At 46.5% G+C, this 23,193-nt stretch overlaps 1 protein-coding gene and 1 pseudogene across 1 annotated transcript; both read right to left on the bottom strand.

Annotated features, from left to right (window-relative positions):
- Positions 1-4,232: 4,232 nt before the first annotated feature.
- LOC119943950 lies at positions 4,233-5,391 on the bottom strand (annotated as a pseudogene).
- Positions 5,392-13,942: 8,551 nt separating this feature from the next.
- LOC119944090 (olfactory receptor 9I1-like) lies at positions 13,943-14,884 on the bottom strand. The gene has a single exon (XM_038765310.1). It carries the CDS (start codon positions 14,882-14,884, stop codon positions 13,943-13,945), a length of 942 nt encoding a protein of 313 aa, XP_038621238.1.
- Positions 14,885-23,193: the final 8,309 nt, after the last annotated feature.

Genomic DNA, 23,193 nt, shown 5'->3' with positions numbered 1-23,193 from the left:
CACAGCTGACAAGTGGCAGAGCCGGGATTAGAACCCATGACCTCTGGCTCCCAAGCCCATGCTCTTTCCACTGAGCCAAGCTGCTTGTCTGGTACATTGTTCTGCACACATTAAGTGCTCAATAAATGCCATGGATCAATTCACCGTTGGACTGATCTACCTGTTAGAGTTGGTGGGCGAGTTCGGCCTCATGGACTTGATCCTCTAGACTGTTAGCTCGTCTCTAGACTGTAAGCTCATTACAGGCAGGAAACATGAGGAAGCAGGAAGTGAAGGCTGCCTTTGGGAAGCAATTCCCCTGGATACAGATGGGCAGCATGGCCCTGTGGAAAGAGCATGAGACTGGGAGTCATACTTTCATTCTTTCATTCATTCATTAAATCGTATTTATTGATCACTTACTCTATGCAGAGTGCTGTACTAAGCGCTTGGGAAGTACAAATCGGCAACATATAGAGATAGTCCCTTCCCAACAATGGGCTCACATTCTAGAAGGGGGAGGCAGACAACAAAACAAAACAAGTAGACTGGTGTCAATACCGTCAGAATGAATAGAATTATCGCTATATACACATCACTGATAAAAATAAATAGTTATAATATGTACAAATATATACAAGTGCTGTGGGGAGGGGACGGGGTAGGGCAGAGGGAGGGGGGCAATGAGGAGGGGAGGAGGAGGAGAGGAAAGGGGGGCTCAGTCTGGGAAGGCCTCCTGGAGGAGGTGAGCTCTAAGTAGGGCTTTGAAGGGAGGAAGAGAGCTAGTTTGGTGATGTGTGGAGGGAGGGCATTCCAGGCCAGGGGGAGGACGTGTGCCGGGGGTCGACGGTGGGACAGATGAGAACGAGGCACAGTGAGGAGGTTAGTGGCAGAGGAGCAGAAGGTGCGGGCTGGGCTGGAGAAGGAGAGAAGGGAGGTGAGGTAGGAGGGGGCAAGAGGATGGACAGCCTTGAAGCCGAGAATGAGGAGTTTTTGCTTGATTCGAAGGTTGATTGGCAGCCCCTGGAGATTTTTGAGGAGGGGAGTGACATGCCCAGATCGTTTCTGTACAAAGTGTTATCGACAAGTAAGGGGCAAAATAAGTTAAACGGTGTAAATCGGCCGCAGGGTTCGAGAACCCAAGGTAGTGACGCAGATAGGAAAAATGACTCGGAGACCTGAGTTCTGATAGAGCTGACTGCTGGCCCGTTCACCCCCCGAGAGGTACGAGTGAAAAACAGCCCCGATCCCAGCCACTTCTTCCCTTTTATTTGGTTCCCATCGGAGCTACACAGTGTGGCTCAGTGGAAAAGAGCACGGGCTTTGGAATCACAGGTCATGGGTTCAAATCCCAGCTCTGCCAATTGTCAGCTGTGTGACCTTGGGCAAGTCACTTAACTTCTCTGTGCCTCAGTTCCCTCATCTGTAAAATGGGGATTAAGACTGTGAGCCCTCCGTGGGATAACCTGATCACCTTGTAACCTCCCCAGTGCTTAGAACAGTGCTTTGCACATAGTAAGCGATTAATAAATGCCATTATTATTATTATTACAGGATTCCCACTCAAGCGAAACCTTGTCACCCTGTTGTCAGGAGGCATCCCCACACAGGATGGGGTCGTCTCGGATAGGGCGTAGCCGCTTTGATCAGTGCCGGCCCTCCTCAATTACAGGATCTTCTGCGAGGCCAGCGCCTATTCCTCACATATCCTGTTGTTAAACCCTGCATACAATGGAGTCGGTTATGCTAAACCTTTAGGGAAAATGCAGTCAATGCCGCTTCTGCTGGACTCTGTGGCTACGGTGGACAACCCAAAGATAATCCGGGCAGGAGAGTGGAGTATAGACTGAAGCGGGGAGAGGTAGGAGAATGGGAGATCAGAAAGGAGACTGATGCAGTAATCCAGTAGAGATAGGCTGAGAGATTAAACCAGGAAGGTAGCGGTTTGGATGGACCCAGATGATCTGGGTTCTAATTCTGCTCTTCTATGTGCCTGCTGTGTCATCTTGGGCAAGTCGCTTGCCCCCTTCTTCCTCTCCCCCTCCTCCCCCTTCCCATCACCCCCGCCCTACCTCCTCCCCTCCCCACAGCACCTGTATATATGTTTGTACAGATTTATTACTCTATTTAGTTTACTTGTACATATTTACTATTCTATTTATTTTATTTTGTTAATATGTTTTGTTTTGTTGTCTGTCTCCCCCTTCTAGACTGTGAGCCCGCTGTTGGGTAGGGACCGTCTCTATATGTTGCCAACTTGTACTTCCCAAGCGCTTAGTACAGTGCTCTGCACACAGTAAGTGCTCAATAAATACGATTGAATGAATGAAGGAATTTCTCTGTGCCTCAGTTACCTCAACTGTGAAATGGGTATTCAATATCTGTTCTCCTTCCTATTTAGAATGTGAGCCCTATGTAGGACAGGGACAGTGCCTGACCTGGTAATATTTTATCTTCCCCAGTGCTTAGAAGACTGCTTGACACATAGTAAGTGCTTAACAAATACTATTGGTATTATAATAGGAATGTGTCTACCAATTCTGTTATATTGTACTCTCCCAAGTGCTTAGTACAGTGCTCTGCGCACAGAAAGCTCTCAATAAATACAACTGAATGAATGAATGAGTGAATGAACATTGTGCTGAGCACCTGGGAGACTACAATAGAGTTAGTAGACTCGATCCTTGCCCTCAAAGACTTTACAGTCTAGCAGGGGAGAGGGAGCTAAAATCAATTACAGGGAGGGGGAAGAAACTGAATTTAAAGATATGAGGGAGGGGAAGGAGAGAGTGGGAGGAGTGCCCAAGTGCTTACAGGATGAGGACCCCAAGTGTGTAGATGATACAGTAGGGAGGGAACTAGAATAGGAAGGTGAGGGATTAGTCAGGGAAGGCTTCCTGGAGGAGATGCAATTTTAGTAGAGCTTGAAAAATGGGGAGAGGGATGGTTTGCCAGATGTGAAGGGTAAAAAGTTCCAGACAGGGGGGAGGGGGGGAACAAAAGTTTGTGATCTATTAATTATATATTCTAAATTATTTATTCATATTAATGTCTGTCTCCCTCTCTAGACTGTAAGCTTGTTGTGGGCAGGGAAAGTGTTTGCCAACTCTGTTGAATTGAACTCTCCCAAGCACTTAGAACACTGAGCGGCACACAGTAAGTGCTCAATAAATACCTTTAATGATGATGATGATGATGGTGTTGAGGGGAGTGAGATCGAGGCATAGTGAGTAGAGGAGTGAAATATGCTGGCTGGGTATAAGTGGAAAAGTAGCGATGTTGAGCAGTGTGGAGAGAGCTGATTGAGGACCTTAAAGCAGTTTCTATTCTCTGTAGAGAAGGATTAGCAACCAAGGGACGTCTTTGAGGAGTGGGGTACTGTGCACTCAGTGGTGTTTCAGAAACATGAGCCTAACTTCAGAGTGAAGTATCAACTAGAGAAGTGAGAGACAGGAGGCAGGGAGGTCAGCAAGGTCGGTGAGAAGGCTGATGCAGTAGCTAAAATGGGATATGATAAGTGCTCTGACCAGGGTGGCGTTAGTTTGGATGGAGAGGAAGGAGTGGAGTCTGGAAATGTTGTGAAGCATCAGGGAGCTGCCCTGGACTAGTAAAAAGACCACATGCTTAGGAGTCAGAGGACCTGAGTTCTAATCCTAGCTCCTTTAATTACACACTGTGTGACCTTGGGCAAGTCACTTCTCTTCTCAGTTTCCTCTTCTGCAAAATGGGAATTCAATCCTACTCCTTACTATTTAGGCCATCAGCCTAGTGTGGGCCATGGAGTCTGTCCAATCTGATTGTCTGATATGTACCCCAGAGCTTAGTCCAGGGCTTGGCACATAGTAAGCATTTAACAAGGATTATAATTAGTCTTACTCAGTAAGACTTACTCAGTCTTACTCAGGCAGGGTTTAGCAGAATGTCCCTCTCTCCTCCAGGCCCATTTGATGCTGCCGAGCCCCTCCAATTTAGAACTGCTTCCAGCCATGGGTCAAGCCCTGGATTCATTTGTAATCATCCCCCAGGGAAGAAAAATGAAATACATTTGAAAGATGAATACAGGTCATTAGAGTCCAGGAAAGCCAACCCCAGCGAGGTGAAGCGTGAGGCCTGGAAAGCAGGACTTGGAGCCGGGATGGTTTGGCTCCTGGATGCACATGAGGAAGACCTTCCATGAGCCCAGTGGAGGTGACAGATGGGACTCTTTCGCTGCCAGAGCCAGAGGAATATTTTCAATTGATGGACTTGACCTCTTATGGCCCTTGTGTGATCTTGGTCCTATGGAGAATTTTCCTCAGGGCCTCCTTCACCTCTTTATTCAAATCCCAGCTCCGCCAATTGTCAGCTGTGTGACTTTGGGCAAGTCACTTAACTTCTCTCTGCCTCAGTTACCTCGTCTGTAAAATGGGGATTAAGACTGTGAGCCCCCTGTGGGACCACCTGGTCACCTTGTAACCCCCCCAGCGTTTAGAACAGTGCTTTGCACATAGTAAGCACTTAATAAATGCCATCATTATTATTATTATTATTATTTATTCCTCAGGCTGTAGATCACTGGGTTGAGCATGGGGATGACAACGGTATCGAACATGGATACCACCTTGTCCACCTCCAGGGCCTGGCCCATATTGCCTTTCAGGTACATGAAGGCGAGAGTCCCAAACAACAGAGCACCGTGGCCATGTAAGAGCCACAGGTAGAGAAGGTCTTGGCCCTCCCGCCGGCCGAATGGATGCACAGGATGGCCTTGATGATGAACAGGTAGGAGACCAGGATCACCATCACACTGGTCTCAAAGATGCAGAAAGCTAAGAAGTAGATGACCAGCTCTCGGGTCTTGGTCTCACTGCATGACAGCTTCAGCAAGGGTGGAAGGTCACAGAAGAAGAAGTCCATGTGGCGAGACTTACAGAAGGAGAGAGAGAAGATGCAGCCCATGCGGATCATGGTGGTGAGCTGTCCCCCCACGTAAGCCCCAAACACCAGCCCCCAGTGGGCCCGGGGGGTCACAATGGTGATGTAGAGGAGGGGGTGGCACACGGCCATGTAGCGGTCGTAGGCCATGACCGTGAGGAGGAAGCACTCGGTAGTGGCACACAACACGAAGAGAAAGAACTGGGCCGCACACCGCCTGGACATGACGGACGTGCCGCGGAACCTCAAGCCCACCAGCATCTGAGGGACGATGACGAAAGAGTAGCAGGCATCCAGGAAGGAGAGGTGGCCAAGGAAGAAGTACATGGGTGTCTGGAAATGGGTATCCGCCTGGATGAGCCTGACTATGCCCAGGTTGCCCCACAGGTTTAATAGGTAAATAACCAGGAATACCCAGAAGAGGACCCTCTGCAGTTCCGGCCACCCGGGGAAACCCGTTGGGAGAAATTCGGTCCCTTCAGTCCCATTCTTGGCCATCAAGCTGTGGTAATCTACTGAGATGAAAAAGAAAAAGGAAAGAGTTGACCTAGTGGAAGAGGAGGATGGTTTCTCTGCAGAGGTACAAGTCACACCTCCTTCATCTTTTCATTCATTCATTCGTTCAATCATATTTATTGAGCGCTTACTGTGTGCAGAGCACTGTACTAAGCGCTTGGGAAGTACAAGTTGGCAACATATAGAGAAGGTCCCTACCCAACTGTGGTCTAGGCTCATAGTCTAGAAGGGGGAGACAGACAACAAAATAAAACATGGACAGGTGTCAAGTCATCAGAATAAATAGAAATAAAGCTAGATGCACGTCATTAACAAAATAAATAGAATAGTAAATATGTACAAGTAAAATAGAGTTATGAATCTGTACAAACATATACAGGTGCTGTGGGGAGGGGAAGGAGGTAGGACGGGTGGGATTGGAAGGAGAGGAAAAAGGGGGCTCAGCCTGGGAAGGCCTCCCAGAGGAGGTGAGCTCACAGTCTTAATCCTCATTTTCCAGAAAGGTCACTGAGGCACAGAGAACTTAAGTGACTCGCCCAAGGTCACACAGCAGAAAAGCGGCAGAACTGGGGTTAGAATACATGTCCGCTGATTCCCAAGCCCATGTTCTTTCCACTAAGCTACAATGCTTGTCATTATTATGTGAATCATCATAATAATTCACATCATTATGTGTTTTATTACACATACCATTAACAAATACCAAAGTTTTTATTATTATAATTACCAATCCCTCTAAACTGTAACTTCACTGTGGGCAGGGAACATGTCTGCTATGTTGCATGCCTTCTTCCAGGTGCTTAGTACAGTGCTTTGCACCTAGCAAGCGCTCAATAAAAAGCATTTTTTATGGTATCTGTTAAGCATTTACTGTGTGCCAGGCACTCTATTAAGTGCTGGGGTAGATATAAGCTAATCAGATAGGACAGAGTTCCTGTCCCACTTGAAGCTCACAGTCTTAAACACCTTAATACAGATAATAATAATAATAATAATAATAATAGCATTTATTAAGTGCTTACTATGTGCAAAGCAATGTTCTAAGCACTGGGGAGGTAACAAGGTGATCAGGTTGTCCCATGGGGGGCTCACATTCTTAATCCCCGTTTTACAGATGAGGGAACTGAGGCACAGAGAAGTGAAGTGACTTGCCCAAATTCACACAGCTAACAGTTGGTGGAGCCGGGATTTGAGCCCATGACCTCTGACTCCAAAGCCAGGGCTCTTTCGACTGAGCCATGCTGCTTCTCAGATGAGATCACTGAGGCACAGAGAAGCTGAGTGACCTGCCCAAGAGCTCACAGCAGACACGTGGAGGAGCTGGGATCAGAACCCAGCTCCTCTATTCCCAGGCCTGGGCTCTATCCACTAGGCCACGTTGCTTCTTGACTGATGGTGATTTGCATCTCAACTCTGGGCTCCCTAAAGATGTTCCGTGATCCAGGGACAGGGGAGCAATAACAAAGTGATTAGCTGGCTGAGATTCTAGTTCTCCTACAGAGTCAACTGTGCCATAGAGTTCCAGATTCCCTCTCTCAATATCATCATCATCATCATAATAATAAAATTGGAACTTGTTAAGCGCACTGTTCAAATCAGTAAGGTTGGACACAGTCCCTGTCCCACATGGGGCTCACACACTTAATCCCCATTTTGAAGATAAAGTAACTGAGGCCCAGAGAAGTTAAGTGACTTGCCCAAGGTCATACAGCAGACATGTGGCAGCACTGGGATTAGAATCAGGGGCTTCTGACTCCCACGCCCCTGCTCTATCCACTAAGCCACACTGCTTCTCTATTTCTAGGATCAGGGATTGTGTCTGTTGTCTTCTTTCTCGCTTCAACCCAAAAGCTATCAAATCCCAGAAGAAAGATTGCTGTATCCCAGAGATTCAAATTATACCTGTTGCAGGAGCCTCAACAATCAGTGTGCATTTCTGAATAGGGCCTGCTTCTTTTCTTGCTCTTTGGCCCAAGGGACATTTGAGCAAAAATAGCAGGGTGGATTTTGGATGGTTCAGAAGAGTCACAGGCAGGGCCTGAATAATTTTCTTGGTCAATCAACCATCAACCAAAGGTATTTAATGAGCACTGACTATGTGCAGAGACTGTGAGCCCGTTGCTGGGTAGGGATTGTCTCTGTTGCCGAATTGTGTTTGAAGTACAGTGCTCTGCACACAGTAAGCACTTAATAAATACAATTGAATTAATGAAAGACTGAATGAACATTGTGCTGAGCACTTGGGAGAGTACAATAGAGCTAGTAGATTCGATCCTTGCCCTCAAAGACTTTACAGTTTAGCCAGGGAGATGGATGCTAAAATAAAATAAATAAATAAAATAAATTACAGGGCGGGGGAAGAAACTGAGGTTAAAGATATAAGGGATGGGAAGGAGAGAGTGGGAGGAATACCTAAATATTTAGAGGATGAGGACCCCAAGTACCTGGGTGATACAGTAGGGAGGGAAATAGAGTAGGGAGATGAGGGATTAGTCCGGGATGGTTTCCTGGAGGAGATGTAGATTAGTCAGGAAAGGCTTCCTGGAGAAGATGAAATTTTAGTAGAGCTTGGAAAATGGGGAGAGGGATGGTTTGCAAGATATGAAGGAGAAAGACATTCCAGACAGGAGGGAGAGTGGGAGCAAGAGGTTGAGATCTATTATATGTTCTAAATTATTAATTCATATTATTGTCTGTCTCCCACACTAGACTTTAAGCTCACTTTGGGCAGGAGATGTGTTTGCGAAGTCTGTTGAACTGAACTCTCCCAAGCACTTAGAACACTGAGCTGCACACAGTAGGTGCTCAATAAATACCTTTAATGATGATGATGATGGTGAGGGGGCTGACATAAAGGCATAGTAAGTTGGTGTTAGAGGAGTGAAATGTGGAGGCTGGGTTTTAGTGCAAAAGTAGTGATATTGAGTAGTGTGGAGAGAGCTGCTTGGGGGCCTTAAAGCCAATGATCAGGAGTTTCTATTTTCTGTGGGGTGGGATTAGCAACCAAGGGAAGTTTTTGAGGAGTGGGGAACTGTGGACTCAACGGTGTTTCAGAAACATGATCCTGACACCTGAGTGAAGTATAGACTGGAGAGGGGAGAGACAGAAGGCAGGGAGGTCAGCGAGGTTGGCGAGGAGGCTGATGCAGTAGCTAAGATGGGATATGATAAGTGCTCAGACCAGCGTGGCAGCAGTTTGGATGGAGAGGCAGGGGAAGATTCTGGAAATGTTGTGAAGCATCGGGGAGCAGTCTGGGCTACTGAAAAGACCGCAGGCCTGGGAGTCAGAGGACCTGAGTTCTAATCCTGCTCTGACACTTGCCTGCGGTGTGACCCTGGGCAAGTCACTTAACTTCCTGATGCCTCCAAGTCCTCATCTGTAAAATGGGGACTCAATACCTGTTCTCCCTCCTACTTGACTATGAGCCCCAGGGGGGACAGGGTCTGTCCAACCTGATTATATTGTATCTACTCCAGCCCTTAGAACAATACTTCACACAGGGGATTAACAAATACCAACATTATTATTATTATTGTTATTATTACTGAGGTAGAACTGAAAGGAGTTGGTGACACTGAATATGAGGATGGAAGGAGCAAGATGAATCAGGGTTGCAAGACAGGGAGGATGGTGATGTCAACAGAGAAGCAGTGTGGGATAGTGGATAGAGAACCGGCCTTGGAGTCAGAAGGTCATGGGTTGTAATCCTGACTGTGCCAATTGTCTGCTCTGTGACCCTGGGCAAGTCACTTCACTTCTCTGTGCCTCCGTTCCCTCATCTGTAAAATGGGGATTAAGACTGTGAGCCCCACTTGGGACAGGGACTTTGTCCAACCTGATTCCACTCTTGATGACCAGATTACTGCTCTCAATTCCACCCCCTCTACTCAATTCAAGTCGCTCGCTCCCCTTTCCCTTTGTCGCTCCCGCGACACTAACCCAGAGCCTTGGACCACCGCCACTGTCCTCCTCCTTTGGTTTTATGCTCAAGCTGCTGAATGCTGCTGCCAAAAGTCTAAACACCAAGCCAACCTTGTTCACTTTAATGTTATCCTTTCCTGCCTTATCTCGGCCCTCTCCTCTGCCAGGAAAAACTATTTATCTTCCTTTATTGATACCCATGCCCATCAATCTCATCAGCTGTTCTGGACATTTAACTCCCTCCTCAGGCCCCCTGTCCCTTCCCCTCCTCCATCCCTCCCCCTCAACGATCTGGCCACCTACTTTAGGAAAATTAGCAATCAATCAAGGTAGGAGGTAGGAGCTCCCCAAAGTCACCCCTCCCCCTTCTCCATCCCACCTCGCTCTCAACCCTCTCCTGTACCTTCCCATATCTTCCGAGGAGATCTCTTCCCTCCTCTCAAGTGGCACTCCATCCACCTGTGCTTCGGACCCCATTCCCTCTCACCTTATAAAAACTCTCACCCCTTCCCTGCTCCCCTCCTTAACTTCCATCTTCAACCGCTCACTCTCCAATGGTTTCTTTCCCTCTGCATACAAACATGCCCACATCTCCCCCATCCTAAAAACCTCTCTCTTGACCCCACTGCCCCTTCCAGTTATCACCCTATCTCCCTCCTACCCTTCCTTTCCAAACTCCTAGAACGAATCGTCTACACTCTCTGCCTCAAATTCCTCAATGCCAACTCTGTCCCAGACCCCCTCCAATCTGGCCTCCATCCCCTACACTCCACTGAAACTGCCCTCTCAAAGGTCACCAGTGACCTCCTTCTTGCCAAATCCAATGGCTCCTACTCTATCATAATCCTCCTCGACCTGTCAACTGCCTTCGACACTGTGAATCACCCCCTACTCCTCAACACACTATCCAACCTTGGTTTCACAGACTCCATCCTCCTCACTGGGCCTCGTTCTCACCTGTCCTGCCATCGACCCCTGGCCCACCTTCTTCCCCTAGCATGGAATGCCCTCCCTCCACACATCTGCCAAACTAGCTCTCTTCCTCCCATCGAAGCACCACTGACACTCACCTCCTCCAGGAGGCCTTCCCGGACTGAGCCTCCTTTTTCCTCTCCTCCTCCCCTTCCCCCTGCCGTACCTCCCTCCCCTCCCCAAAGCACTTGTATATATTTGTATATATTTATTACTCTATTTATTTTACTTGTACATATTTACTACTCTATTTTATTAATGATGTGCATGTAGCTATAATTATATTTATTCAAATGGTTTTGACACCTGTCTACATGTTTTGTTGTCTGTCTCCCCCTTCTAGACTGTAAGCCCGTTGTTGGGTAGGAACCGTCTCTATATGTTATGGACTTGTACTTCCCAAGCAATTAGTACAGTGCTCTGCACACAGTAAGCGCTCAATAAATACGACTGAATGAATGAAAGAATGGCACCCAAATCAGCGTCTCCACCCCTGTTCTCGCTCCCTCCCTCAGGGCTCTCATCTCCTCCTGCCTTCAGGACATCACCATCTGGATGTCTGCCTGCCTTCTAAAACTCAATATGTCCAAGACTGAGCTCCTTATCTTCCCTCCCAAACCGTTTTCTCTCCCTGACTTTCCCGTCAGTGGACAGCACTATCAATCAATCAATCAATCATATTTATTGAGCACTTACTGTGTGCAGAGCACTGGACTAAGCGCTTGGGAAGTACAAGTTGGCAACATATAGAGACAGTCCCCACCCAACAGTGGGCTCACAGTCTAGAAGGGGGAGACAGAGAACAAAGCCAAACATATTAACAAAATAAAATAAATAGAATAGATATGTACAAGTAAAATAAATAAATAAATAGAGTAATAAATATGTACAAACATATATACAGGTGCTGTGGGGAAGGGAAGAAGGTAAGACGGGGGAATGGAGAGGGGGACGAGGGGGAGAGGAAGGAGGGGGCTCAGTCTGGGAAGGCCTCTTGGAGGAGGTGAGCTCTCACTACCATCCTTCCCATCTCACAAGACCACAACCTTGATGTCATCCTCGACTCTGCTCTTTCATTCATCCCACACATCCAATCCGTCACCAAAACCTGCTGGTCTCACCTCCACAACATCTCCTAGATCTGCCCTTTCCTCTCCATCCAAACTGTTACCTTGCTGGTTCAATCTCTCATCCTATCCCGACTGGATTACTGCATCAGCCTCCTCTCTGATCTCCCATCCTCCTCTCTCTCCCTGTTTCAGTCTATGCTTCACTCTGCCACCTGGAATATCTGCCTTCAGAAACGCTTTGAGCATGCCACTCACCTCCTCAAAAATCTCCAGTGGTTGCCTCTCAACCTTCGAATCAAGCAAAAACTCCTCACTCTCGGCTTCAAGGCTGTCCATCCCCTCGCCCCCTCCTACCTCACCTCCCTTCTCTCCTTCTACAGTTCAGCCCACACGCTCCTCTCCTCTGCGGCTAACCTCCCCCCATGACTCGTTCTCGCCTGTCCCACCATCAACCCCTGGCCCACATCCTTCCTCTGGCCTGGAATGCCCTCCCTCCACACATTCATTCATTCAATTGTATTTATTGAGCGCTTACTGTGTGCAGAGCACTGTACCAGCCAAACTAGCTCCCTTCCTCCCTTCAAAGCCCTACTGAGAGCTCACCTCCTCCAGGAGGCCTTCCCAGACTGAGCCTCCCATTTTCCTCTCCTCCGCCTCCTTCCCTCCCAATCGCCCCCTTCCCCTCCCCACATTACTTGTATATATTTCTACATATTTATTACTCTATTTATTGTATTTGTACATATATACTATATTTATTTTATTAATGATGTGCATATAGCTATAATTCAATTTATTCTGATGGTATTGATACCTATCTACTTGTTTTCTTTTGTTGTCTGTCTCCCCCTTCTAGACTCTGAGCACGTTGTTGGGTAGGGACCGTCTCTATATGTTGCCAATTTTTACTTCCCGAGTACTTAGTACAGTGCTCTGCACACAGTAAGTGCTCAATAAATATGATTGAATGAATGACTGAATCAGAGAAGCAGCATGGGATAGTGGATAGCTCAAGAGTCTGGGAGACAGAGGTCATGGGTTCTAATCCCAGCTTCCCCAATTGTCTGCTGCTTGACCCTGGGCAAGTCACTTCACTTCTCTGTGCCTCAGTTCCCTCATCTGTAAAATGGGGATTGAGACCGTGAGCCCACGGGGGACAGGAACTGTGTCCAACCTGATTTGATGTATCCACCCCAGCGCTTAGTACACTGCCTAGCACATAGGAAGCACTTAATGAATACCACAATTATTATTATTATTATTATCATTATTATTATTATCATCATTATCATTATTATTATTATTATTATTATTATCAACAGGCCCTGGTCTGTGAAGTTATCCCTCACCTATTAATGTCCCAAAGGTGACCTCTAGACTGTGGTCTAGGTTGTGGGCAAGTAATGTGTCCGTTATATTTTTTATTGTACTCTCGCAAGCTATTAGTAAAGTGATCTGTACTAGACATAGAGAAGCAGATTAGAGAAGCATCGCAACTTAGTGGAAAGACTCTGGGTTTGGGAGTCAGAAGTCGTGGATTCTAATCCCGACTCCGCCACTTGTCAGCTGTGTGACTTTGGGCATGTCAATTAACTTCTCTGGGCCTCAGTTCCCTCTTATGGAAAATGGGGATTAAGACTGTGAGCCCAATGTGGGACAACCTGATTACCTTGTATTCCCCCCCCCCCAGCTCTTTGAACAGTGCTTTGCACACAGTAAGCACTTAACAAAAGCCATTGTTATCTGCACACAATTAGCTCTCAATAAATATGATTGACTGACTGACAGTGTAGTCAGGTTGGGAGAAGCGCTGACATCTGGTTCCTGGAATATTGCTCTGCCAATCAGATCCAAGAACTCTGTGGTGCTCACTCTTTCCTGTTATTTCCCCTAGTGAGATAACCAGTGCTTAGAAGCAGGATGGCCCAGGGCAAAGAATCCGGGGCCTAGGAGTCAGACGACATGGGTTCTAATCCTCGCCCCTCCAATTGCACACTCTGTGTGACCTTGGATAAGTCACTTCTCTTCTCAGTTACCTCGTCTGCAAAATGGGGAGTCAATCCTGCTCCCTCCTATTTAGACCATCAGCCCAGTGTGGGACAGGGACTCTGTTCAATCTGCTTGTCTGATATCTATCCCAGCTCAAAGTCCTGGGCGTGGCGCATAGTAAGCATTTAACAAGGATCATAATTAGTCTCACTCAGTAATGCCTCCTGCCCTGGTAGGGTTTGGCAGAAAGTCCCTCTCTCCTCCAGGTCCATTTGATCATGCCGAGCCCCGCCAATTTAGACCTGTTTCCAGTCACAGGTCCAGCCCTGGATTCTTTTGTAATCATCACCCAGGGAAGAAAAATGAAATACACTTGAAAGAAGAATACAGGTCACTAAAGTCCAGGCAAGCCAACCTCAGTGCAGTGATGCGTGTGACCTGTGAAAGCAGGACTTGGAACCGGGACAGTTCGGCTCTGGGATCCATGTGAGGAAGACCTTCTGTGAGCCCAGTGGAGTGACATATGGGAACTGTTCGCTGCCGGAGCCAGAGGAAAGTTTTCAAGTGATGGACTTGATATTTTAAGACCTTTGCACGATCTTGGTCCTGTGGAGAACTCTCCTCAGGGCCTCCTTCACCTCTTTGTTCCTCAGACTGTAGATCACAGGGTTGAACATGGGGATGACCACGGTGTAGAACACAGATACCACCTTGTCCACCTCCAGAGCCTGGCCCATATTGCCTTTCAGGTACATGAAGGCGAGAGTCCCAAAGAACAGAGCCACTGTGGTCATGTGAGAGCCACAGGTAGAGAATGTCTTGGCCCTCCCACCTGCCGAACGGATGCACAGGATGGCCTTGATGATGAACAGGTAGGAGATCAGGATCACCGTCACGCTGATTGTGATAACGGAGAAAGCTAAGAAGTAGAAGACCAGCTCCCGGGCCTTAGTGTCAGTGCACGACAGCTTCAGCATGGGCGGGAAGTCACAGAAGAAGAAGTCCACATGGTGAGACTTACAGAAGGAGAGAGAGAAAGTGCAGCCCGTGCGGATCACGGAGTGGACCAGTGCTCCTGCATAAGCCATGGACACCAGCCTCCAGCGGGCCCAGGGTGTCACAATGGCGACGTAGAGGAGGGGGTGGCACACGGCCACGTAGCGGTCATAGGCCATGACCGCGAGGAGGAAGCACTCGATGCTGGCGCACAGTGTGAAGAGGAAGAACTGGGCCGCACATTGCCAGGACGTGACGGATGCTCCCCCCAACCTCAGGGCCACCAGCATCTGAGGGACGATGACTGAAGAATAGCAGGCATCCAGGAGGGCAAGATGGCCAAGGAAGAAGTACATGGGTGTCTGGAGATGGGCATCCACCTGGATGAGCCCAAATATACCCAGATTGCCCCACAGGGTGAGGAGGTAAATGACCAGGAATACCCAGAAGAGGCCCCTCTGCAGTTCCGGCTGCCCGGAAAAACCCATTAGGAGAAACTCTGTCCCTTCGGTGCCGTTCTCAGCCATTGAGCTGGAGTTAGCTTCTGAGATGAAAAAGAAAAAGAAAAGAGTTGACCTAGTGGAAGAGGAGGATGGTTTCTCTGCAGAGGAACAAGTCACACCTACCTCACCTTTGAGAGTCAGAGGACCTGAGTTCTCATCCTGACTTTGTCACTGGTCTGTTGTATGATCATGGGCAAGTCACTTCACTTTTCTATTTCTTAGTTCCCTTATTGGTATAATGGGGATTTAATCCTCCTCCCTTTGACTTAAATGGTGACCCCTCTGCAGGACAGGGGCTGGGTCCAACCTTGCCTCTACCCTCGCACTTTGAACAGTGCTGGACACACAGTAAGTATTGAACAAATACAATTTTAAAAAATCTTGTGTCTATCCCAATGCTTAGAACTGTGCTTGGCATAGTACAAGCATTTTACTAATAGAATAATAATCATGATTATTATTAGCATTATTATTATTAAAAAGAGCTATCATCTACATTCTTTTTAGGAAATGGTGCAACTTAGTGCAGAGTTCCAGCAGAAATCTAAAACAAGTCGGGGACTTTATGCCAACATATTTTTCTCACTAGAAAACGTTGTGAAAATATCCCCAAATTTCAGAGATACAACCAAAATCCTCATCTGCCACAAGAAAGATAAGAGCTGACTGAGGAAACTCCTCTTACATCACACTCCTCTCCATTGCCACTAAAATCCTAGCCAGGAGTCAAAGTAGTAGTGAAGCAGCATGGGAAGCAGTGTTGCCCAATGGATAGAGCACAGGTGTGCTTGTCTGCTGTGTGGCCTTGGGGAAGTCACTTCAATTCTCTGTGCCTCAGTTACCTCATCTGTAAAATGGGGATTAAGACTGTGAGCCCCACATGGGACAGGGACTTTGTTTAACTGGATTTGCTTGTATCCATCCAAGTGCTTAGTACAGTGCCTGGCAAAGTGCTTAAATACCATTATTGCTATTTTTATTAGTGGTACTTATTAAGCACCTGGAAGCAATGCTCTGTACTAAGCACAAGTGATTTTTTAATGGTATTTATTAAGCACTTACTATGTGGCAACCACTCGTCTAAGCACTGGGGTAAATACAAGCAAATCAGGTTTGACCCAATCCCTGTCCCACAGAGGACTAACAGTGTTCATCTCCATTTTACAGATGAGGTAACTGAGGAACAGAGAACTTAAGGGACTTGCTCCAGGTCACACAGCAGACAAATCAATCAATCGCATTTATTGAGCGCTTACTGTGTGCAGAGCACTGTACTAAACGCTTGGGAAGTACAAGTCGGCAACACACAGAGACAGTTCCTACCCAACAGCGGGGATTAGAACCAGGTCGTTTAACTTCTCTGTGTCTCAGTTTCCTCATCTGCAAAATGGGGATTCAACCTCTTCAACTTAGTCCATGTCAGGCAGGGACTGCATCCGACATGATTACCTTGATTCTACCACTGGACGTAGATCAGTTTTTGATATGTAGTAAACGCTTAACAAATACCACAATTATTATTATTATTGTAGTCAGTCTTTTACCTTTAGAGACTGCTGTGCTTTAGGGTAGACTAAGGGCCCGGGAAGTTTGTGACAGAATATCAATCAACTGATCATATTTACTGAGTGCTCACTCTGTGCAGATCAATGTGCTAGGCTCTTGGGAGAGTACATTACAACAATAAACAGATGCATTCCCTGCCCAAAACGAGCTTACAGTCTAGAGGAGGGGAAACAGACATTAATGGAAATAAAGAAATGACAGATGGGTACAATAAATGCTGTGGGGCTGGAAGGGGGAATGAACAAAGGGAGTGAGTCAGGGTGATGCAGAAAGAAGAAGAGGAAAGCAGGGCTTAGATCAGATTTCTTAGTGTGCTCTGTGGAGGCACACACACAAGACCACTTCCAAGAGTCAGCGTGACATTATGGACTAAGAATATGCCCTAGAATCTAAATCGTGTATCAGGCTGTACTTGTGAAACACCACCCACAGCATGAAAGACGTACACATTGTTGGAGGTGACAGAGTTGAACTTTGCCAGGGCAAGTAGGGGCATATACGGGGAGGCGAGCTTTCTGAACCTAATCAGTCCAAATGCAGAGGGGCTTTCAGGGTAGCAGAATTCCCACCGTGAAGAAGTCAGTAGAAGCTTTCTGCCATCAGTCAATTGGAAAGAGAAGAAAATGGAAATTCACAGCATTAAGACTGTGAGCCCCATGTGCAACAGTGACTGGGTCCAACCTGATTTGCTTGTATCCACGCCAGTGCTTAGTGCAGTGTTGGGAAAATAGTAAGCACTTAACAAATTCCACAGTCATTATTCTGATTTGGGCTGATTCAGAACATTACTAAATTCCAACAGACAGGATTGGGGCAGTGGAAGTTGCAATTGATAAGTTGATTTCATTATGTGTTTGCACTGTGCTCAGTAATAGATACTCTACATTATGTGACAAAGTGAGTATGTTTCTCTGAGCCAGTTTCACCTCCTCCCACAGTTCTATCCTTCTCTTTCAAAGGCATCATCATCAATAACATTTATCAAGCACCTGCTGTGTGCAGAGCAATGCACTGAGCTCCTGAGAGAGCAATAACAATAATTATAATGATATTTGCTAAGCATCTACTATGTACCAGGCACTGTACTGGGCACTAAGCACTGGGGTAGATTCGAGACCTGGTCACATGTGGAGCTCACAGTCTTAAGCCCCATTTTATACATGAGAGAATCGAAAACCGGAGAAATGAAGTAACTTGCTCAAGGTCACACAGCAGCAGACGATTGAAAGAGCTACTATTAGAACCCAGGTCCTTCTGACTCTCAGGGCTGGGGTCTATCCACTCTGCTTCTCAAATACAAAAGAGTTAGAAGACATGATCCCTGGCCTCGAGAAATTTACAATGTAGATCCTTACCACAGAACGGTGATTCCTTCTAAACTTGATCTTCTTCAATAATAATAATAATAATGGCATTTGTTAAGTGCTTACTATGTGCAAAGCACTGTTCTAAGCACTGGGGTGGATACAAGGTGATCAGGTTTTTCCATGTGGGGCTCACAGTCTTAATCCCCATTTTACAGATGAGGTAACTGAGGCACAGAGCAGTTAAGTGACTTGCCCAAAGTCACACAGCTGACAAGCGGCGGAGCTGGGATTAGAACCCATGAACTCTGAATCCCTAATCCCTGCTCTTTCCACTGAGCCACGCTGCTTCTCAAGAAATCAATCATTTGCATTTACTGAGTGCTGACTGTTTGCAGATCACTGAACTAAGCTCTTGGTCATGTACAACATAACAGTCTTCGTAGACACGCTCCGTGCCCACAACAAGCTTAAATTCTAGAGGGGAAGGCGAACATCCGCAACGCCCATCACTCCAGTCCCAGAGTGGCAGACAGAGGTTAAATTAAGAATTCCATTAAAAAAAAGATCCATCAAATCCTAGTTTCTCTTTCCTGTTGACTCAAAATCTGACCATGGACTAATAAATTTATCCCCCCCCCCCCATGACTCAGTGTTCCCATTTATAAAATGGGCATTCCCTGCTGGATTCCTATTTTACCTAGAAAATTTAAAACATAGTTAGGAAAATGAACCCCTCTCAGGGTCACACCCGGAGAGTTTCAAGTACTCTACCAGTCACGACTATGGGAGGGAGAGTGAAGCAGAGCCATGCCCATTCCATTCCTAGTTTGGGCAGTGGATAGCAAGTGGGAGGCAATCTGCTACAAGTCAAAACTCACCTGTGCTGGGGAGCAGTGACACGGGAGAGAGTCGAGGGCAGAGACTCGTTTACTACACAGATGGAGGCAATGGTAAACCTCTTTCATATTTTGACCAAGGAAACTCTATGGATCCACTACCAGAACGGTTGCAGATGGAAGTGGGAGAGATGTGTCCATGGCGTCGCTTTGGGTCGGACATGACTCGACAGCATAAGACAGCAACAAGTAAAAGAAAACACAGAGATTATCGACAATAGTTCATCTGGATGCTAAAGTGACTCAATCATTCAATCACAGTGTGGCTCAGTGGAAAGACTACGGGCTTGGGAGTCAGAGGTCAGGGTCTCTAATCCTGACTCCACCACTTGTCAGCTGTGTGACTTTGGGCAAGTCACTTAACTTCTCTGTGCCTCAGGTACCTCATTTGTAAAATGGGGATTAGGACTGTGAGCCCCATGTGGGACAACCTGATTACCTTGCATCCTCCCAGCACTTAGAACAGTGCTTAGCAAATAGTAAGCGCTTAACAATACCATCATCATCATCATCATCATTATTATTATTATCATTATTATTATTATTAATCGTATTTATTGAGCATTTACTGTGTGCAGAGCACTGTACTACACACTTGGAAAGTACAATTTGGCAACAGAGACAATCCCTACCCAACAATGGGCTCACAGTGATGCAATCCTATACTTTAAAAACAGACCGGCATTGAAACCTAGGTGAAAAATAATAATAACTGTGAAATTTGTCAAGTGCTTACCTTGTACCATGCACTGTTACTAAACCCTAGGATAGATATAAGAGAACCAGGTGAAATTCTGCAAATGATTTCATCTCAGTAGTGGAAGATGCTTCCTTATAGCACAAACTGTTAATCTAGTGGATAGAAGGTGGACCTGGGTTGATTGATTGATTGATTGATTGATTGGACCTGGAAGTCAAAAGGACCTGGGTTCTAATACTTCCATGTCCACTTGTCTGCCGAGTGACCTTGGGCAACTCACTTCACTTACAGTTACATCTTCTGTAAAATGGGGATTAAGACTGTGAGCCCCATGTGGGAAAGGGACTGTGTCCAACCTGATCAGCTTGTATCCACTCCAGCGATTAGTACGGTGCCTGGCATGTAGTAAGAGCTTAACATATATCACAAAAAATAAGAGAGAGAGTAGAGAAGGGAGACCCCGTCCCATCAATTAGCTGCCCCTGCTGAACCAGGAAGATTGGACACAGCAATAGAGAAGAACATCAACTAATCTCACCGTGACTCTCCAGGAGGAGAAGATGAGATCACTTGGGCACTCCAAATTTGGCTGATTGTCTTCTCCTGAACATAACAGGATGGGGCTAGTACTGATTTCCCCCAAAATCAAACCTCCATGATCAACCCACATCTCCACGGATACAGGGGCCTCTGGCATCCTTCTTCTAGAACGTTCTACAGGGCAGCGACTCACATTAATCAATCAATCAATCAATCGTATTTATTGAGCGCTTACTGTGTGCAGAGCACTGTACTAAGCACTTGGGAAGTACAAGTTGGCAACATATAGAGACAGTCCCTACCCAACAGTGGGCTCACAGTCTAGAAGGGGGAGACAGAGAACAAAACCAAAAATATTAACAAAATAGAATAGATATGTACAAGTAAAATAAAGAAATAAATAAATGGAGTAATAAATATGTACAAACATATATACATATATACAGGTGACCCCTCCAAGCTGGCCGGCCGAAGCAGAGCCCTGAGCCTCCTTGCAGGGTGGGGGAAGTGAAGGACAGTCCAGAGGTAGAAATGAGGAGCTGTCACTGAGGGACTCCCTGGGGCAGCCAAGTTCCAAGACGGGAATCTTCAAAGCTGAGATGCTAGCAGAGCCATCTATGACAAGGGTTGATGTTGGAAATAGGAGAGGAGTCCGAGGGGCAGTGAGTAAATGCAGAAAAATAACAATAATAATAATAATGGTATTTCTAAGCGCTTACTATGTGTGAAGCACTGTTCTCCAGACCCCACCAGCAGGGTTGCGAACAAAAGAATCAATCCATCAATAGTACAAATTGAGTGCTTACTGTGAGCAGAGCACTCTTCTAAGTGCTTGGGAGAGCACAGTATGTTAAAAAATACCACTCACCTGTGTGAATGAAATGAAATTTAGGACCTTGAATCTTCTTGAATGCCCTGTCTAATGTTTGGCTCTGTATCTTCTTCCTCTTGCATTCAATCAAGCAAACAATAGCATTTATTGAGCACTTACTATGTATAACACCACAGATTAAGTGGATAAAGTTCTGTCCACAATGAGGAAAAGGCACTTGGGATATTTGCTGTTTTGATCACTGGCTTTTTTTAATGGTATTTGGTAAACACTTACTATGCATCAAGAACTGCTCTAAGCACTGGGCTATATACCCTCTCCAACCTTCAAATGAACACTTACCTGGGTTGGGACCGAGTCTTTTATCTCCACGTAGGTTGATTGGGTCACTGTGGAAAGCACATTTATGTTGATTTCATAATCCTCAGGAAGGGCGATTCTAATTTGGGATCTCCCACAGGACACCTAATTAATAGGTCTCTAGATTACACACTCCTAACCGGATCTGAGAAAACTTCAAGACAGAGCACTGGGAGAAAAGGAATCTCCAGTTAATGTAATTGTTCGGACTTAGGTTCTTTAATCGGGCCTAAAGCTGCCAGTTAACAAGCTCTCAGACTTCCTAACTGGGGGTAAAACAATTTGATCAATCGATCAATCAATGGTATCTATTGAGTGCTTACTGTACACCGCGTAAATACAATAATAAAAATGGTATTGGTTAAGTGCTTACTATGTGCCAAGCACAGTTCCAAGCTCTGGGGTAGATAAGAAGCAGCGTGGCTCATTGGAAAGAGCCCGGGCTTTGGAGTCAGAGGTCATGGGTTCGAATCCTGGTTCCGCCACATGTCTGCTGTGTGACCTCAGGCAAGTCACTTCACTTCTCTGAGCCTCAGTTACCTCATCTGGAAAATGGGGATTAAGACTGTGAGCCCCATGTGGGACAACTTGATCACCTTGTATTCCCCCCCAGCTCTTAGAACAGTGCTCTGCACATAGTAAGCACTTAACAAATGCCATCATTATTATTATTATTATTATTATTAAGGTAATCAGGTTGTCCCATGTGGGGCTCACAGTCATAATCCTCATTTTCTAGATGAGGTCACTGAGGAACAGAGAACTTAAGAGACTCGCCCAAGGTCACACAGCAGACCAGAGGCAGAGCTGGGATTAGAACCCATGTCCTTTGACTCCCAAGCCCCTGCTCTTTCCACTAAGCCATGCTGCTTCTCATTATTATGTGTATCATCATAATAATTCACATTGTTATGTGTTTTATTACACATTCCATTAACAAATACCAGAATTTTTATTATCATCATCATCATCATCATCATCATCATCATCATCAATCGTATTTATTGAGCGCTTACTGTGTGCAGAGCACTGTACTAAGTGCTTGGGAAGTACAAGTTGGTAACATATAGAGACAGTCCCTACCCAGCAGTGGGCTCACAGTCTAAAAGGGGGAGACAGAGAACAAAACCAAACATACTAACAAAATAAAATAAATAGAATAGATATGTACAAGTGAAATAAATAAATCAATAAATAGAGTAATAAATATGTACAAACATATATACATATATACAGGTGTTGTGGGGAAGGGAAGGAGGTAAGATGGGGGGGATGGAGAGGGGGACGAGGGGGAGAGGAAGGAAGGGGCTCAGTCTGGGAAGGCCTCCTGGAGGAGGTGAGCTCTCAGTAGGGCCTTGAAGGGAGGAAGAGAGCTAGCTTGGCGGATGGGCAGAGGGAGGGCATTCCAGGCCTGGGGGAGGACGTGGGCTGGGGGTCGATGGCGGGACAGGCGAGAACGAGGCACGGTGAGGAGATTAGCGACAGAGGAGCGGAGGGTGCGGGCTGGGCTGGAGAAGGAGAGAAGGGAGGTGAGGTGGGGGGGCGAGATAATGGACAACCTTGAAGCCCAGGGTGAGGAGTTTCTGCCTGATGTGCAGACTGATTGGTAGCCACTGGAGATTTTTGAGGAGGGGAGTAATATGCCCAGAGCGTTTCTGGACAAAGATAATCCGGGCAGCAGCATGAAGTATGGATTGAAGTGGGGAGAGACACGAGGATGGGAGATCAGAGAGAAGGCTGATGCAGTAGTCCAGACGGGATAGGATGAGAGCTTGAATGAGCAGGGTAGTGGTATGGATGGAGAGGAAAGGGCAGATCTTGGCAATGTTGCGGAGCTGAGATCAGCAGGTTTTGGTGATGGCTTGGATGTGAGGGGTGAATGAGAGAGCGGAGTCGAGGATGACACCAAGGTTGTGGGCTTGTGAGATGGGAAGGATGGTAGTGCCGTCAACAGACATGGGAAAGTCAGGCAGAGGGCCAGGTTTGGGAGGGAAGACAAGGAGCTCAGTCTTGAACATGTTGAGTTTTAGATGGCAGGCAGACATCAAGATGGAGATGTCCTGAAGGCAGGAGGAGATACGATTGTGGAGGGTGGGAGAGAGAACAGGAACAGAGATGTAGATTTGGGTGTC

This window comes from Tachyglossus aculeatus, chromosome 22, assembly GCF_015852505.1.
Source record: "Tachyglossus aculeatus isolate mTacAcu1 chromosome 22, mTacAcu1.pri, whole genome shotgun sequence".
NCBI lineage: Eukaryota > Metazoa > Chordata > Mammalia > Monotremata > Tachyglossidae > Tachyglossus > Tachyglossus aculeatus.
This window is presented reverse-complemented; position numbering and strand designations above follow the sequence as displayed.

What these genes read in the sequence shown, in the direction of transcription:
- LOC119944090 (XM_038765310.1), bottom strand. Translation starts at nt 14,884, where the DNA reads ATGGCTGAGAACGGCACCGAAGGGACAGAGTTTCTCCTAATGGGTTTT.